General features: G+C 39.3%; 2 protein-coding genes across 3 annotated transcripts; one reads left to right on the top strand and one right to left on the bottom strand.

The window, feature by feature from the left end:
- Positions 1 to 167: 167 nt before the first annotated feature.
- Positions 168 to 6,110, bottom strand: LOC140767982 (delta(7)-sterol-C5(6)-desaturase-like). 2 transcript variants are annotated; one of them, XR_012105656.1, is made up of 4 exons: positions 5,729 to 6,110; positions 4,093 to 4,398; positions 618 to 1,161; positions 168 to 462 (listed from the first exon to the last, which is right to left on the bottom strand). XR_012105656.1 is itself a non-coding variant. In XM_073108049.1 (3 exons), the coding sequence occupies exons 1-3, from the start codon at positions 5,949 to 5,951 to the stop codon at positions 872 to 874; spliced, it is 819 nt and encodes a 272-aa protein (XP_072964150.1). In that variant the 5' UTR covers positions 5,952 to 6,110; the 3' UTR covers positions 558 to 871. The 2 variants fall into 2 exon arrangements, 1 of the variants encoding a protein (XP_072964150.1); XM_073108049.1 differs by lacking the exon at positions 168 to 462 and having other exon boundaries at positions 558 to 1,161.
- Positions 6,111 to 9,310: 3,200 nt separating this feature from the next.
- Positions 9,311 to 11,820, top strand: LOC140768022 (probable leucine-rich repeat receptor-like protein kinase At1g68400). The gene is made up of 2 exons (XM_073108093.1): positions 9,311 to 10,747; positions 10,904 to 11,820. Exons 1-2 carry the CDS (start codon positions 9,421 to 9,423, stop codon positions 11,560 to 11,562), a joined length of 1,986 nt encoding a protein of 661 aa, XP_072964194.1. The 5' UTR covers positions 9,311 to 9,420; the 3' UTR covers positions 11,563 to 11,820.
- The last annotated feature ends 7,552 nt before the right edge of the window (positions 11,821 to 19,372 follow it).

Genomic DNA, 19,372 nt, shown 5'->3' with positions numbered 1-19,372 from the left:
TTTTTTTTTAAAAATTCTATCAGTTTTTATATAGAAATTTTTTACCCAAATCTGATCGTAATCAAATCGGACAACGACAAGTTAATTCAACCCATTTTCATCCCTACGGCACACAGACTTCAAACTCATGTCATCTCTGTTTGGCAACTAATACAAGAAATATCATAGATCGAGAACAAGAGAGGACCAAATCTGCGAAGGAATAAAATAAAATAAAGAACTTGATCAATCTAGCAATAAGGCATAAAGAATTTAAAGAGGCTTATGTCAATGGTACAAATCAGCTTCAATCTAACGTAGACTAACAAAGAGCAGTTGAGCAGAGGAAAAGTTAGCCTGAATTAGCCTTTGATGCAATAAGAACCGAAGATTTGACCAAACTTCAAGCTTGCTGCTTGCTTCCACAAGTACTCCATCACCATAAATCACACTTCTTGGCACTCCTTTGAGCTCTCACTCAATCTAGCAAAAGCTAAGAGCATCAGTTTCAACCAAGAAACCTAATTAACCAGCATTTCTCAAACATGAAATATTCTGCAAGAAAGTAACAAAACAAGTGCGAGAAATTTTTGTGGAACATATAAAACAGAAAGTAGGAGAAACGAACTGGTGCACACCTGCATCATGATGCAGGTTGTAATTTAAACATAGTCCTCTCAGGCTCACAACATTCAGAAATTATCCTCATGAGTTTTCTGTCATGTTCCTATTTCGCCCGACAATTCTTAGTCACTGTACAAAATCGACCAACAAAACGATTCTTATCACATTGACAAAGTTTGAAGTCCAGAATGACATGAGACAGATCCATAGGCTGTCTCAACACAACTACAAGTAGAGAAAAATGATGAAGCAAACATGAGCTCCATAATTATGCCCGCTTGGTTTCCTCCTCAGGGTCACGAAGAGTTCCAAACATCCAGTCCATCCATATAGTGTAGTGACCATAGTTATGACGATAGGTGGTGTGGTGGATGGTGTGATAGCCTGCACCCATGACTGGCCACACCTTTCCATGAATGCAGTCATGAATGTTTGCGGTCCATACACCCTCACAGAACAAGAGGATTATGTGTGTCATTAAATGGGTTGGAACAAGGAAGAGGGCCATTACATGTGGCACAGCCTGCAATATCCCATCCAATGGATGGAAAGCCAATCCTGAAAGGAGACAAATACAAAAGAGTTACCCACCCCTTATTACTGGACTGCACAGTAATGCATAATGGTACCAGTAATGCAGACACCCAGGTTACACCATTAAGTGAAAAATGTTAATGCTACAGACTCTGACTAATTTAGTGGGTAGTGAAACAAGAGCACTCTGTAAAAGTTGACAAGTTACAAGGAAATAGTTTTCATATCAATTACCATAACAAAATAATATGCAACAACAAGCATGTAAATATATTACCCAATATAACAGCGGGTACAAATGTTTTGGTGATATGTTAGCCCAATTATAGGAGTTGTTTTTGCTAACGCAATCATTAGTTCTGAGAATATCGGTGGGCCATATTTTGTCTGTCATCATGTTGGTTATCTAGAACTATATCTCTGTAATCAGAATGATGCTGGTTTGTATCTTTCAATTAATAAATATATGCTTTACGACATTCATTCTCTACTCCACCTTTAAAGCTACCCAGTAGGCTACCCAGTAGTAAACCATGGGAAACAAGTCATGTTTTGTCCACAAACAGGTCGTCTTCAGTGTCAGAATCTATTAATTACCAATTACATGCCCTGCAGGACTTCCAAGAGGCTTCTATTTGAGCAGTTTTTCATCATAAACTAGGAAATATTCCTTTACAGTTAGCTTTCCAAAAGAAGATCTGTAAGAGAATCCTAAACATGGAAATCCTGAGCTGGGATGCTTGGAATTGGATATTCCCATGTACAAGGCTCCTACACATGCATGAGGCTTCGATACAAGGTGCATGAGGCTTTCATAAATACAATGGTGTTCCCATGCACTGAGGCTCTCACCTATGCAGGACATAGGAGAGTAACATGTCTGTGACCTTACCCTAACTAGCAAAAAGGTTGTGCAAAGGTGTTAAGCCTTAACTGACATCCATTTACCTCAAATTAGACAGAACAAGAGAAATATGTTATCTCAAAGCAAGGGCATAATCACATTCACTCTATTCTTTTTCCAGACTCGAGGAACTAGTACTACTGGCTTTCATATCAGAAGTAACATTGGGTGTGGCACAGTCCAACATTTGAATTGATTTTTTAAATCAAAGAATTGCACACTTTAATGGCCAATTCAGCAACTGACCGTTATAATGGACGTGACAGGTATGACAGAAAGATGAAGGTAAACTTGCAGCAAGTCATTATTCACATATTGTGAATGATTAACCCAAAAATAGTTACTGAATAGATTTAATTCTTCTTCAATAGCAGTATGTGAAAAATTAGTTAATTGAAACTATTACATAAATACATACATGTCTTCAGCAAAGAAGCATTTGCTGGCCCTTATAAGCTATAACATTCAACAGAGTAGTATAATAGTAGAATAACAGTTGATACGATGATGCTACTCTGACTTAAGACATAGCAAACAACAATAGCAATAAATTCAAGATAGACCTTGACACTTGCATCCAACTAAAATATCTGTCTCAGTATATACTAACTTGTAAGATAAGCATCATAATTAGAAATTCATTGCACTTATGATGAATCTAATAGCTAGTGTTGATCTTCTCAAAGAAAACCTACAAAAAGGACATCGGAAAATGAGTATAGTGATTCAAAGTGAGGAATATGGTCATTGAAACAGATATTATGACTTATGGGCAATGGCAAACATATGAACAAGAAATTACTAGTCACAATAAATCCATGAGAGGAAGGTGAAACCGTGAAAGAACAATCAAATCAGCAAAGCAAAATTAACTACTGGAAGCAACTCCGCTATACAATTTATACCAAAAAAAAATAATAACCATATTATAATAATCAAATAGGATAAGATACTAAGCAGCCAGGATTGTGGAAGAATAATGACTTTAATGCCTTAATACAAGATTAAAGAAGATATAAAATAATTCAAACAGAGTAGAGTTTCCAGTGAAGAAAGGATTAACAACATTCTTACACGCCAACATTTCTGTACTTATTACTGTCGTAATGTATTAGTAACTATAAGATGGAGCAAATAGCTAGCTTATATTGTGCCATATGCAATGCATATGGTCGGAAATAGAGCAACAGCATACCAATCCTAGTGCCTCAGATAACTTTCTGGAGTATCTAATCAACAATTTAGTCAATTATGGTCAATGAAGAAAGCAGGCACCTTTCTCATCACTACCAAAAACAAAAAGGATTTACTGTAGTGTTGTACTGTATGACAGAAAGTTTTTTATCTGATATGGGAGTTACTAAAAGAGCAGCGAATAAGATATTGAAAACAAATAATACCTTACATGTGTAACAATTTATTGCTATCTTAAAATTTTAGGATGTTCTGGCTTTTTTGGCTCAATCTATCTGATCATTTCATGCCACAAGAGGATAGTAGCAGTATTATCCTGATTCTAATCTTCAGCACTTTCTATTGAGTATTTCTTTCATTAACTTTTCTTTTTGGGAGAGGATAATCTTCTGAATGTTAATCATGAGGTCTCTTTCCAACAAAAGGTTTATTCAGGACAGGAACTTTCCACATTACTGCATGCAAGAGCGAGTTAGTTTATGCAGCAAATCTGTAGAGGAGAACAAATGAAGGACAAATTTACGAATTTCAGAGCATGCATAGGCAAAGAATTCTAGCCTCTTCAATAATCATATCAGGCAGATGATTTACTCCCACAAGAACATCATACAAAAGAAATATCAAAGTGTAGGCTCACGATTTCTAGACACAACTTTCTTCAAATAAAATAACAAAAAGACATTATTGTTACCTAACTGAAATGATTTCAAATGCAATCAGCAAGTTAGGATCAACAATTTTCTATTATAACTTCATAAGCATACATGACATTGCTGATAACGGATACAGCTACATTAACAGTAAACTATCTCATATTTCAGATTATGAAGAAAGTTTAGCAAGAGAAGACAACTGACCAGCAAAGGGTGAAAGTGTATTCTGCTTGTTGTAGATATGATGAGTTGCATGGAGATATTTGTACAATGGCTTTATATCATGCAACTCTCTATGCATCCAGTAAATTCCAAACTCAACAATGACAAGATATATAGCCAAATAAGTAATATATGCTTGCCAGCTGATCTCCTTGATACCAGAGAAACATCTCGTCCATCCACTTTCAATCATATATTCTGAAAATGTTGGAAGAGCAACGTACCATGGCATAGCCTTCATTGCAACTATTATTTGCAAATACATAGCATTGTTTGAAGGAATGGCATCTGCATCGGGTGAGGAGATTAAAATAAACCATAGAATATGCAGGAGAACATATAATGCAAGAAATATGATAACAAACAGATTGCAACTAATACTCAAAATTTCAGTTAAAACAAATATCCACATCAATGGCAACACTAGTAGGAAAACAGTTTGAAGTGAATCATGAATCAACATAAATATCTAGCTAGGGAATCAGAGGATTCCCATTCAGTCAACTTATTGGACAGACGGGTCAACCACCTGACCGAGGTGAGTGAAGTTCATCAGCACAGTCCTGAGAGAAGGCCAAGTTGAAAAGCAAACCAAAGCAGGGGTGTAATATATTTTGCTAATGCAGGTGATCCTAGAGCCAATAACACCTATTTACGAACATATTTTGGAAATGTAGATTGTTCTTCAGCAAACTTGAAGGTTTCCAGGATTTAGAGAAAATACCAAAACTGGTAGAATATATAACAAAAGTTTTGAGTTGTTAATTGGACAAAAGAAAAGAGAAGATAAGGTCAGAGAGACAACATAGATGAAGAAATTGTTAACAATAACATCATCTCTGATTTGTAAATATGCAACCATAACTGTTAACAAAGAAGAAACTATCAAAGAAACCTTTGATAAGTTATTTGCATGATAAGGTCAAGAATCAAACTTAGACACTTAGACTTCTTTTAAAACATATAAATTTAATGTTCCAAACCAGTCCTCCCAATCTTGAAAGTCATCTTAGTTTCTAGAACCTAACATAGAATTTCAATCATGTATCAAATGTTCCAAACTATTAGAAACTTTTAGTCCACATCATATCAAATTCATAATTATAGGTTTGCTCAACTAAGGCTAGCAAATTTGAGATCAAGATCTAATTAGTAATCAGCCCATGGTTTCCTAGGTAATCCACTTCATGTCACCTGCCAATAGGAAAAAGAGAACGGCTAGTAAAGTCAATCTCGTCCAATGATTAGGTCCAGCCAGATCATAAAGGTAACACATACTTGACCTATCGTACACCAACATGTAGCCCACAATCAGTACATCACACGGGCTCAATTATCTCATGTAAACATCAATATTCAACAGGATGAGACCAACTTGTTCACCGTCCATTTCTCTAGTCAGATCAGATCGCAGCAACCTACTAGTTGCTTTGCAGGACCAAAAGTTAGAACAATTCATTAGGAAAGCATCAATAACCAGGAGGACAAGCACCAAATTGTTGGGTCAAACTACAAAGAACAAAGATCCGACATTAATGCGTACATGAAGAGTTAGACAAAATCATAAACTTTTCCCGTTGGTCTACAGAATTCATTACAAGGTGGAAAGAGCTGTTACCTTTGGGGAGGTAGACGTTCCTCTTCAAGTAGTAGATGTAGAAGCACCAGAGGAAGCCGGAGACGAGGTACAGGACGGTCCCTCCGATATAGTTCCGGAGCCACGATCGCAGCGGCCGGGGAAGGCGCTTCCAGGCACCGCCCGGTAGGAGACTCCCGAGCACAATGTCGTTGTACCAGTCCGTCTCCTCCACGAAGAGGTCAAGGTAATCCGATCCCTCCATCTCCAACGCTCACCGCCGGAGACGAGATCCCACTCCGATCGATAAGGAGTAGACGGGAAGAATAGGCGGCGGAGGTCGGTAGAGGTGGAGAGTTCGTGAGTTTTTTAAAAAGTCGCCAGGCTCGGGGTGTCGTCACCGGTCGGTGACTCACCGGGATGGGTTTTGATAGAGATGGAAGATTCTCTCGGCTGTACTTTCTCATCTGCATTAATAACAAAAATTAAGTATAATAGTCTCTCTCGTGATTACACTCCTTATCTCAACCACTGTACCTCAGTTACAAATTTATTTATCCAATTAGGTGACTCCTAATCCATATCAATATCGCCTGGGCCATAATTTTTAATGAAACTAAGGCTTATCAAACTTCTCTTTGCACCAGTAGCTTTAATAAATATATTCTTCTAGAAGAAAAATATATACTACTTATATATACAAATAAGTAGCTCTCATCTACTATTATTATTGTTGAGATTATTACGATGCAATCAAATGGACCATAGAAATTTATATACACAAATCTTCTTCTCTTTTAAGGGAGAGTTTGCTATCCAACCGGCTGGCTGAGGGACCCCAGATTTGGCGATCCAGACTTTATTTTTATCATAAAGCCTTTGCCACTTTCTGCTCCACTTGGTACAACCCACCAAATACCACGTTACTTTATTCATTTATTTATTTTATTTCGTTCGCTGCAGTATATTTAGATTCGATCACCAGTGGGTAACGGTATCCCGGGTCGCACGTGCCGACTCTGTGGATGGGGGAATCCGAAACCCGCTAGTTTCGTCACGCATCTCGAGGCGGCCAGAGCCTGCTCTGCTCACGAGAAACCCAGCAGCAGTCATATGACTATATTTTTTGTCGCAGGAGGGCTCGGATCCGGAACGGGTACCCGAACATCGAACTCCCGTGCGACCGGATGGCCGGGCCCGCACTGGGCTTACGTGTACAAGTTGGTGTACTTGTACGATGCTATCACCCAAGCTCTCTCCGTATGGATCTCAGTTGGGGTACGTTACATCCTACCAATCTTGGAATTTTCTAGGATAATCTAATCAATATTTCGAGTAATAGTAGAGTTGCGTGATAAATGCATACTTCTTCTACAATAAAATAATAATTTTATTTTGTTATTTAGTTAAAGTGTAATTATACTCGTCATTTTCCTCCTTGTATTTGTTAGCACATACAAGTTGGGTGAACAGTTTACGTGGCGTGTTCCTACTGGACATGCATGCTGACACGGTTACTATAGGCACGGACCACGAGGCACTATTCCTGGATCACGAGTCCCAGATTGGTGGGACCCAAGTATTTTGTACGTACTATAGATATAAGTTGGTATGGTGGATTGGCAAGAGACAGTGGGTTAGTGGAAGTGTGGAACGTGGAACTTCTGAGTTGGATTTGGCCACGTAGATATCAGAGAACTCTCATATGGCTTGGGCCGTTTAGGTGAAGTATCCTTATCGGACTGAGAGTTCTTAGAGTGATTCAAGTTTATTTATGTCTCGCTTCAACTGGATAACGTACTTTCATTATATTATATCTTAAAAATAATTTATCTGTTGCGTACGTTGTCTATATCTTGGTAAGTTAGGTTTGACCAGTTATTAGGTGGCCTTTAATCTATAATTCCTCCTGTTTCACAAATGGTTTCTTTGGTATCATAAACAGCTTAAGTAAAGAAGATATATAACCACATCAGAGAGACCTTGATAGGGTCACAGTTTGGTTTGTTGTGTTGTTTTAGGCTAACTTTGGACTCAGTTCCCACTAGTCATACCAGCCAAACTTCAAAATAATTTGCAATTGTAAGTCAAGCATTATGGAAATGGATAGTTACTGATGTCATACCCATCATATACCCCCTAAGCAAGTAGCTGCATGCTTGAACGATTTAATCGTTAATTCGAACAAAAACCAAGGAACTAACTTAAGCCAAGACCAAATTCCAAGTATCTTTAGGCCGGGCCGAGTTGGGTCTGATCCAACCCAAGCATAGACATTGGGTATGGTCCAGGATTGACTACTTAATCCCTTCAGGACTTCTGCTGGGCCATATCAGGTCCGGGCCATGAAACTCCAAGCTCCATGATATGGTAATAGGATCTTCGTATGGCTTTATCATTGATAAATAAATCTACTTCAGTTTTTTCAGGCGTTTCATTCACTCTCCTCTCTTTTTTTCCTTCTCCTCCTCTGCCTCATTTTTCTCTCTATTTCTGTCTAATATTTCTCTCTCCTCTATTCCTATTGTCCTCACCCTCTCGTCATCGAGTTCATTTTCCCCCCTTTATACTTGTCATTGTCTCCTCTCTTTCATCCAAGATTTCTTCGTCGCCTATCTATTATTTACGGTGCCCTCCTCCACTGTGCTACCGTTGGTATTGCCCACCATTTGACTTGCCTCCCTCCTCCTCCATCTTTGCTTGCTTTCATCCTAAATTTTGGTAGCTATCGTGTCATTTAGTTTATTTATTTATTTTATAGATTATACCTACATTGCTTCAAGATCCGATTGAGATTGAGAGAAAACTAATATGATCTTATGAGTAATGAATATTTTCTCATTGAGACCTTGTATGTCATCATGCTTAATTTTCTTATAGTACTTATAAAAAAACCTCACAAATTAATCGGTCCTTAGTTTTTTCTTTAGAACCCATACCTATATTTTAAGTTTCACTTAGCATATATCGGTGATCATTATGGAGGATTAAAGATAATTGTGGTCCATTTATACTTTACTAACGAGCTTAACTTCTTTTCCTGATGAAAAGAGATACTTTTGTTAGGAAGATCACATCATCACTTTCCACATCAATCTTAGTTCCTTTTAATCATTTTGGTGTCTTTATCCAACCATCATTGCCACAGCAAGTGACCTGGCTGAAAAGACAAACCCACAGATTACGTGAAGCTATTATTATTAACACCACCCTTTTTTTTCTAATTATAATTTGATTCCGATATCCAAAACCTTTGACTGGTAAAGCTGCCCCAAAGTTTTCTACCGAGGCAACGGCCTTTCCACTTATTTAGGGCCCACTTCCCGAAAGTGACCGTAGCCATGCTACCCTTTATTTGTCCCAACATAAATTTGCATATACCACCCAATTCTTATCTGAATTTATGGCTGCCAAACTTTGTAGATATATCCGCAAATTCACTTTAGTCAGGGTGTTAGATGCAATATTTGCTTCAACGGTTTAACCAAATTACGATTGACCAATAACCAAAAACCCCTCTGCTTCTATGGAAATTCGAGTCCTATCCCTCCCTTAGGAAAAGCAAAAGAAAAAAAAAAAAAAAAGTGAAAAGGGAACGACAACCCAGAACCCTAGTATCACAGTAGTCAGTATTAGTACTAAATAAAGCGCTGTTCTTCCCTCCTCCCATCTCCTTCCCTAATCCAACACTTATTCACTTTGCTTGGAGCGGAGAAAAGGAGAGAACGAGAGAAATGGTGGAGAAGAAGAACCTTTGCTTACCTCTCCTTCTTCTACTCTTCGAGGTCGCTTTGGGCCTGGGCTCCTTGGAGGACGATCTCGGCGCGCTAATGGCGTTCAAGGGGGCGTTGGACCCGGTGGGATCTCTGACGAGCTGGAACCAAGCCGACGCCTCGGCGTGCTTCACGTGGCGCGGAGTCACGTGCGCCGGCGGGCGCGTAACCCGCCTCGTCCTCGAGGGCCTTTCCCTCTCCGGCGGGGGCGGGCTTGCCTCCCTCTCGCGGCTCGACCAGCTCCGAGTCCTCAGCCTCAAGTCGAACCACATCTCAGGTCCGATCCCCGACCTCTCGCACCTCTCCGCTCTTAAACTCCTCTTTCTTTCCAATAACGCCCTTTCGGGACCGATTCCCGCTTCGATTTCCGCGCTCTCGCGGCTCTACCGGCTCGATCTGTCGCGTAACAACCTCTCCGGCCCGGTTCCGGTCGAGCTGAACCGGCTGAGCCGGTTGCTTACCCTCCGGCTGGACTCGAACCGGCTTTCCGGAAGCATTTCCGACCTCGACCTTCCTCACCTCCAAGATCTGAACCTCTCGTCCAATCTCTTATCCGGCGCCGTTCCCTCGGCTTTCGCCGGATTTCCAGAAGCTTCTTTTGCTACGAACTCGGGTCTATGCGGACGGCCGTTCCTCCCGTGCGACCCCAGCCGGGCGATGGGCACCACGAACTCGACCGCCAATGCCTCCGCCGTCGTCGCCTCGAACCCAAGCTCGAAGCCCGAGGTCGCGTCGCCGAGCCGACGAGTCGATTCGAACGGCGGGGGACGGATGAGCCGCGCCGCCGTTGTCGCCATTGTGGCCGGAGACTTCGCGGTGCTCGTGCTCGTTTCCGGTCTCCTCTTCTGCTACTTCTGGAGGAAGTTCGCCGGACGGAAATACCCCTCGCGGCTCCAGGAGGGGGAGAAGATCGTCTACTCCTCCAGCCCCTACGGCGTCGCCGGAGCCTCCGGGTTCGAGAGAGGCAGGATGGTCTTTTTGGACGACGGCGGCGGGGCGCGGCGGTTCGAGCTGGAGGACCTCCTGCGGGCGTCCGCAGAGATGCTCGGTAAGGGTGGGTATGGGACGGCTTACAAGGCCGTGCTCGACGACGGCAGTGTCGTAGCGGTGAAAAGGCTGCGGGATGTGTTCGTGACGGGGAAACGCGAATTCGAGCACCACGTGGAAACGCTCGGCCGGCTCCGCCACCCCAACATCGTTCCCCTCACCGCCTACTACTACGCGCGCGAGGAGAAGCTTCTCGTCTACGACTTCATGCCCAACGGCAGCCTCTTCTCCCTCCTCCACGGTAACCTCACGCCCTGTTTCCCGTCACTGCCCTTTCAGTGGCATTCTCGTAGATAAAAGCACCATTGTTCCCTTTATTTGTTTCTTTAAGCTTATGTGCCCCAACTTCGTGCTAAAAAATAAAAGAAAACCTCCATCTTGTCGTTTTCTAAAATAGGGAATAGAGGGCCTGGAAGGACGCCGTTAGATTGGACGGCGCGGCTACGTATCGCGGCGGGGGCGGCACGTGGGTTGGCGCACATCCACCACGTCAGGAAGCTGGCGCATGGTAACGTCAAATCCACTAACGTACTCCTCGACAAGTCCGGCAACGCCCGGCTCGCCGACTACGGCCTAGCTCTCCTCGGCCCCTCCCCGCCAGCGGCGGCTAGGTCCGCTGGATACCGGCCCCCGGAGGCGCCGGCCGACGCGCGGAGGCCGTGGGCGACGCAGAGGGGCGACGTGTACTCCTTCGGTGTGGTTCTCCTTGAGCTCTTAACAGGGAAACCGGCTAGCGACGGTGCCTCCGGCGGCAGCGGGGGTGAGTTGCCTCGCTGGGTGGCGTCGGTGGTGAGGGAAGAGTGGACGGCGGAGGTGTTCGATTTGGAGCTGATGAGGTATAAGGGGATCGAGGAGGAGATGGTGGCGATGCTCCAGATAGCCATGGGGTGCACCGCGGCGTCGCCAGATCAACGGCCCAAGATCGCCCACGTCGTCAAGATGATCGACGAGATCCGTGCTGGCGGCACAGGGGAGCTGTCACCGTCGCACGAGTCGTTCGACTCGGTATCCGACTCGCCCTCTGTCTCCGAGGATGCCGGCGCGACGAGTCAGTGACTCGGCGGTACGATTTCTTGGTTCGCGTTCGCTTTGCTTGTTCTGTGGATCTCCTTTCTTATTTTGCTTTTCTTTTTTCTTTTCTTTTTTTTTTCCTTTTTTCCTGAGCCTTTGAATGGGAGATGGAGGGTGTAAATGATTCTATCTCGTTTTATTAGCTTTTATTGAATGTTTGGGACCCACTCCAGCTAGAATTTGTTTGATTTCAATTCAGTAATGCTTCCGAATGAAATCAATTTGACTCCCATAATTCTTTAGACTTCTCCAAACGCCTCTCTCCCCGTAGGTGACTGATTGTTCTTTCTCCTGTTGAACATAATAACTATTTTACTGAAAGAGAGAAGAAGTTAGCAAGTAAAAACAATCCTTTAATATCTTTTGTTTACGTCGACGTGGGTCACTGACATTAGATAATTTATAAACTGTTATGAAATATAAATAAAAATAAGAACAATTTAGGAGTCTAACTATATAATTCACTCTCCATAACATCCCTAGAACAGACGACTAGTTGCTATAAATTAAGGTTCACTTATCCTTTTTCCCGGAGGAAGTGGTAGCGTTGTGGAGAACTTAAAAAAAAGAGGAGAAACAGCATTTAATGCTAAGATCGGAGATTCTCACGGAGTGGATTCCGGGTAGCGAGGCAGATGGGTTAACCGAGGATGGAGGAGAGGATAATCTGGACTGGACTGGACTGGACTGGACTGAGCTGTCTTGTCTCCAAGCTCACGAGTAGTCTCCATCGCCACAACGGGCTTCAAGATAGGGATCAGGGAACATATATTGCTGTCTTCCTGTATCGTCTGATTAAAAAAGATACCAGATCTCCGCCGTACGTCCAAGCTACAATGGGACCGTTGATGCCGTCCAGATGCATGGCGATTGCTACTGATGCCAATACAAGACAAGGAAAACGGTCTGGAAGAGGGAGGGGCTAAGTGTACATACATGGGGAGGTGCTGGTTCAAATGCTTAGGGTGGTTGGGCTCATTCACGAGCAGAATGTCAACCTAAAGAATGCTAACTCCATTGTAGGGTTGGCAGTTACCACTGCTCATGATGACAAAGTATTATTAAGAAGAAAACTATTTACTAGTTCAATGATTTAATTTAACGGCTTAATTTGATTGATGGATTAACAGTAAAGTTGGCTTAAAAAAATAGCTTGATAATGATTATTGAAAGTAGATCTCGGCGGCATTTAGTTTGAAGCAGCATTTAGTTTGAAGCAATTGTTGGATGATACACATAACTTATAGTATACTAAACAGTTTATTATATCTCTATAGAGTCTATAGAAGGTTAACATTTTGTCCAATCCATCATAAATGATCAAAAAAATTTAAAAAAAATAAAAATAAATAAAGAATGCTGAGCTGCATTATGCAAATGTTTCTATTTCTAAGTTTTCTGCTTTATATTACACACATGCATATATATATATATATATATATATATATATATACCAACAATGGAGTCAACTTCTCAGTAAAATTAATCTTGGTAAAGAAGATTTCTTCTCATTATGCAAGTACGGATTCAAACCCTCAACATCTTGGTTGGAACAGTAGCCAGTAGGGCAATGGTTGCTGTGCTAGATATTCAATTGAGCCAAAAGTTTAACCATTCGGTATAGAGTAATAATATACACTTATGTATACTCTTTAAAAATCCTTATTCTGTATGGATATTTTTAAGAGTTAACTAACAGTTAAAATTTGAAAAATTTAGAATAAAAGATGAAACTATTCTTATTCTAATTTTTAACTTTTCTTAATTAAGAGTATTTTTATTTTTATTTTCTATCAAAATATCGAGACTTAACTTGAAAAACAATCGGATAGAAATTTCTACAAATAAGGAATATTTTGACGGCGTTACACATAAAAACCCTTATTTTTTAAAATAATTGGAGAGCTCATAAATTATATATACTAAACAATTAATTAATCTTGGTAAGGAAATTTTTCTTCTCACGTGCAAGTAGATGTTCAAACCCTGATATTAGGTTGGAAATGTGGGTCTAAATAACTTGTTATTGTGATGGTGGTTTGGTGGTTGGCTGATAGCTACTAGCTTGGTTCAATTTGATTAATAGCTAGGCAGTACGGTTAACTTAGAGGAATAGCTTAACAGCACAACGGCTTGGAGCAAGTATTGACGGCGTTTGGTTCGGAGCAATTATTTGATAAAGCATATAGCTTGAAGCCTAAATTAGACAGCTAAAAGCTCGGTGACCCAAAGTGCCTCTGTATTTATGGAATGTTGGCTCTTTGTCCAGCTCATATCTAGCCTTTTGGGCTCATGAATGATAAAAGAAAAAACTTTTTATTGCGGTGGTTGTTATGGTAGATATTCAATTGACTCAAAAATTTAAACCGTTAGATAACATACTATACATTTAACAATAAGGATACAAAACTAAATATATAGTTAAATACCTCATTTCAGAACTTGACATTCAAAATTGTCATAGAGCTAAAGTACAAGAAACATGCGAGCTTAGATGGAGCCAAAGAGGAAGAACAAGCGAGTAATATCTTGTATGTAATATATTCTAATTTCCTCTGCAAGTTGGTTTGTGCTGCATGTTAGTGTCAGGGCAGTGCAATGCAACTTGTCTGAAGGTGAGTATACTAAATACAACTCTACCTGTAATGGACGTAATTAATTAACCATAATAACACATGTTATACTACTGCTATTGCTACGTAAATGCTGATGCAATGTGAGTCTTTACCTAATTAAAAATTAGGAGCCAATTAGTACACTCTAATTTTAGTTTATCATGACTCAGAGTCCTTTTCGACATACATAATTAAGTTTACACGTTAAACTGGATCTAATAGGATTAGCAGCGAGAACTGCGATTAATTATAAACAATCTTTAAAAAAAACTGAGAGTATCAAAATTGGTATGTCAAACGGATTGAAGTACAGTTAATATTATGTCACAATAGCAATTCATCTGTTCTTTTAATAAATGTCACTATTGTTTAATCTCATGTAAACCTGAATACTTTTCTAATGATCGTCAAAGTGCCTAAAAAATTAAATGGACAACTTAATAAATGAATGGATCTATGTGAAAACCAGGAAAGCCAGGAGTAATTATCCCTAAAATTAAAGGGAAAAGGGCTTTGACATCACTATATGCAAGGCTTAGTGCTTATTTACCATTTCTTTCTCCCTCTTGTTTTGACAAAAGAGAGATGAAGAAGACAGTGATGGAATAATGAAGTTTGGTGGAGCACAAGCTAGTTAATGGAGTACAGTGCTGAGTGTTCTATGGAGCAATGATACAAAAAGGCACCACCACTGGTTGAGATGCCACATTAATGAAGTAGTTATGTCTGTCCTCTCTGCCATCTCCAAAGCTTTACTTTGGAGCTCTGCTCAGAGCATTACTCAGAGCTCATCTAACTTCCATTATAGGGGGAGCAAGAAAGGGTCCCTCTTGCCATTATTTTACTTATCGGTACAGTTGATGGCTTCTGTTCCCTCACATGAGGTGATCTAAACTCAACTGCAGCTGATTGGTAAAGTCATAAACTCCATTATGATTATTTTGCTACTACCTCTCCAAAGAAGTCATCCTAATGTCTCGGTTTGTGAGCATTTAAAAGTGATCTTAAATATATAAGTTGGTCAGCAGAAGAGACGTGAAGTTGAATCTTTGATGGCTGATGGATAATTAAATGCATGAGGCCAATTCATTACTTCACAGCCTTGGTCTTCAGTGATTCCCTTGGTGTGGCCAAGAGCGTTAGAAATCATCTGGGCATGTCTGACTATATTAACCACTCCTCCAATCTTCCAAGATTGCAAATGGGCTGAGCATCCTGTGTTTTTGGGCTATGTGATCTGAATTCAAATGTAAATGGGTTTCTAAATCAGAAGAAGAACTTCGTAGTTGTATAAATTGGGGGTTTACTACCTCATCTTTTGTAGCAAACAAATCATGATCGTAATAAGTTCTACGTGCTAATCTTTTATTGAAATCTGTACTTAATTTTCTAAGTATTAGAAGCTATTCCCATGAAATTAATATCCCATGACTTCATCACTGTACAATGCACTTCAGCTGCTGAAGATAACAATGGAAAGGAAAGATGCGGATGACATGCCAATATAAATTGATAGCTTCATAGAATTCAAACAAGTAGCTTAAGAATAGTTCAAGAGGAGGGTGTCATTTTCCTTTAAAGTTTTCAGGGCTAGCAGAAGCCGGAATTACAAACACCATTAGAATTTGCAGCGTCTTGCAACTCGTGAAGGATATATGCACCCTAATATCTAAGCTCATCTACCAGAAATGTATATTAGTCTGGCTTCTCCTACCAGACCAACTCATCTTTCCGCTTCATCCTACTAGCTCTCTGCTGCTACTGGTTCATGGAGACTGGCCAAGATGCTCAATTAACGTCTCTCGGTTAATAGCTCTCAGCCTCTGGTCATTGTGTCGAACAACTCGAGTGCATCTAACATTGTGCCTTCCTTGGCATTGTACTTGTACATTCCCCGAATGAATAGAGATGGATAATTGACATGGAGGACCAACCAACTTTAGTAGAGTTGGTAGGTATGTAGTTGGTAGGTATGTTGCTCATGATCAAAGAGGTCATAAGTTTAACTCCAACCCCAAATAATATTATGGAGAAATTGTTTGATAGTTGATGGTTTGGCGGTTTGGCTCGATTCGATTGATGACTCAGCAGTACAGTTAGCTTGGAAGAACAGCTTGACAACGCAACGGCTTGAAATATATCTTGGTGGCATTTAATTTGAAGCAATTGTTAGCTTGGGACAGGTCTCGGTGGTATTTGATTCGAAACAATTGTTTGGCGACATATATGACTTGAAGCCTAGACTAGAAAGCTAAAATCTCGGTGGGGGCCTAAAGTGCCTTTGTATCTAGGGAGGGTTGGCCCTTTGTTCAACCTATATCTAGCCTTCGGGCTCATAAATAATAAAAAAAAAATTGACATGAAGGAACCAACTGACTCTAATACCTTCCCACAACAAAGAGGTTTAGCTCAACTGCTTGATTTAGTTGATAACTCGACAGTCCAGTTGGCTTGGAGTAGGTCTTGACGTCGTTTGGTTCAGATCAATTATTCGGTGACGCACATAGCTTGATGCTTAAACTAGACAGCTTACTATAGTGGCTAAAAGTTTAATAAAACCTAAGTGCTTTTGTATTTAGAAAATAGTAATCATTTATCCAATTCATATCTAACCTTTGAGCTCATATATAATAAAATAATAATAATGATAATAATAATAATAATTTCCAACCGGCAGAATCATTCTTGGATTTTAACCGCAAACACGTACGCGTAAACGTTAGTGACCGGGATGAGTCACGCGATTAACAGAAGCTTGACTCTCGAATTCCATCACCATAATAATAGTTTCCAAACCATTAAAGTGTCCTTTGACTGGATTTTCCACAACGACCTTTAATTTGCGAACAGCACAGTAATGTTTCCGACCAAGACTTTGACTTCGGATTTGGACAACATAGAGTACTCCCCCCGGGTATAAATAATGTTTTCCGGTATCCAGGAAGGGAGATACAAAAAATGAACTACTTTAATTCATTTATGTTACAGTAATACATTTATAATACAATTGGCAAATACTTTAATACCTTTTTAAAAATTATAATCTTAACCTAATGGCTATAATAGCTAGCTTTCATATCCGGTACTAGTTTTTTGGTACCGATTTCAAAATCACACTTCTTTCGTTAAGATTAAAATATATATATATATATATATATATATATATTAGTTATGAATATTTAATTACATGTGTCTTGACTTTTGAATTGCACTTCTTTCGTTAAGATTTCTCTATTAGATATGATTATGCCTTAATTATATGAGATATTATTTAATATTAAATAATTTAAATTTGATTATTTGAAGATAAAACTTTAATTGAAATATTATTCTCTATCTCTATCTGTTATTAAATTTACTTTAAATCAATCTTAAACTAATGAGAGATATACGTAAATAATAAGAAATAATTAAAAAGATAAAATTTAATTAAATTTTCATCAAATTAATTATAAAAATATATCAATATCCTTATTTTTTATATATATATATTATTCCAATTTAAGGATATATATGTTTTTTACTTGATAAAATATTAAGATAATATAATTGTTAAAAATTAATGTGCAAGTGATATATTTAAAAACAATAATTACCTACTGAACCGATAATATCTTTTAAAGCTTTGTATTCTTTATCAAACTAATTGATAAACAATTAACTCTACAATATGAAAGAAGAGCACAATATAATTACATATTTATTATTTAAATAACCATTTATTAACACAATAAAATCTGTTTATAATACAAATAAGTTTATTTATAATTCGAATAAATTATATTAGACTTTCATATAACTCTGTTTAAATAAACGTATTGTGCTCGTGTTTAAAATTCCAATGCATTTAATATTTAATAAATAGACCGTGTTTACTTAAGTTTAAGAGAAGTTCCACTCAGGAATTCCACCACCATTGTAATTTCCACAATCCTCTGATCTTTCCCTGCACTGGATTTCCACAACCACCATAGTTTCCAATCAACACAAAAACGTTTCTGAGTTAAGACCAGCTCAGTAATTGATCGTGACAATGAACACGTTGCAAGACCTTAGCTTCAGATTCGGACAATCATTGTCTCTCTCACCCGTTACTTTTTTCCTTTTTTGCCGAGGTTGTCAGTCAATAGCTTACTTTCCTAGATCTTTTCTATAATAACTTCTTTGGAAGCTTACCAGCATGGATGATGGCATTCCTCCTATTAAGATCTAACATGTTTTGTCTATATCCCAATCCTAATTCCACTTGCTAAACTTAGACCATCTTGTGTTTTGGACCTTGCTCACGGTAATCTATTAGGAATCTTAGCTCAATTTCACCTAAACCAATGACTCCCATATACGGGACTATCAATAGTGGAGATTCTGGTAACTCCCATGACCCCTTTAGATTATCAACGAACACAAAAGGGCAAGATCAGGAAGACACCGACATGATGTTGCTCATGTTGAGCCTTAGTTTATCAAGCAACTTGATAACTAGAGAAATCATTGAAGAAATAAGTGCCCTTGTTGGGCTGTAAAGGTTGAACTTTGTCCAAAAGTCTCCAATCATTGGAATCTCTTAGACCCATCAAACAACATGCTTTCTGTTTTAGGTTTAACTTCTTCAAGCTAGTTAAACTTATCCTACAATAATCTCGCAGGAAAGTAATGTGGTTCGGTCCGATTGGCGTTCATCTACTTACAATTCTTTTGGTCTCCACTGAATGTCGAAGCTAAGCCCAGGCCAAGAAAGTCCCCTCTGTTTTGTTTAGTGCCTTGGTCTTTATCTTCCTTATAGACACTTCTTACTAAAATGCACTTTCAGTAGATTTGTCAGTATGACACAATTTTCTTTGCTCGTGAGAAAACAGAGAATTCATTAATTCTTACATTGATAAAGTAGAAATATCATTAGTCTCATCTATAGTAGTAACTATATAGTTATATTCTTTTCTCCACGAGACTTCATTTGATTGACGATTTCTATGGTTCTAGAGAAATAATCTTTCATAAACTCTGTATCTTACATTTACAAATTTTCTAATTCTCTTCTCAAAATTTGGAGTTTGATACTTGTTACATTGATATTGCCTCTCCAATAATCCTTGGGAACATTGTCTGGATTGGGTACAATGCCTTGGTATCCTTCGTCCTACTTGCGATAAGTCTATTCTTATCCACATCCGTGAGTTGGC

This window comes from Typha angustifolia, chromosome 10 (assembly GCF_048772165.1).
Source record: "Typha angustifolia cultivar Huaian chromosome 10, ASM4877216v1, whole genome shotgun sequence".
NCBI classification, from domain to species: Eukaryota; Viridiplantae; Streptophyta; class Magnoliopsida; order Poales; family Typhaceae; genus Typha; species Typha angustifolia.
Note: the sequence above shows the minus strand (reverse complement) of the source record. Positions and strands in the feature narration are given on the sequence as shown.

Excerpts from the sequence above, each read along its gene's own strand:
- LOC140768022 (XM_073108093.1), top strand. The coding sequence starts at position 9,421 with ATGGTGGAGAAGAAGAACCTTTGCTTACCTCTCCTTCTTCTACTCTTC. Across the intron at positions 10,748-10,903 it reads CCTCTTCTCCCTCCTCCACG|GGAATAGAGGGCCTGGAAGG; the intron begins GTAACCTCACGC and ends TTTCTAAAATAG.
- LOC140767982 (XM_073108049.1), bottom strand. The coding sequence starts at position 5,951 with ATGGAGGGATCGGATTACCTTGACCTCTTCGTGGAGGAGACGGACTGG. Across the intron at positions 4,399-5,728 it reads GAACGTCTACCTCCCCAAAG|ATGCCATTCCTTCAAACAAT; the intron begins GTAACAGCTCTT and ends CACCCGATGCAG. Across the intron at positions 1,162-4,092 it reads TACACTTTCACCCTTTGCTG|GATTGGCTTTCCATCCATTG; the intron begins GTCAGTTGTCTT and ends GTCTCCTTTCAG.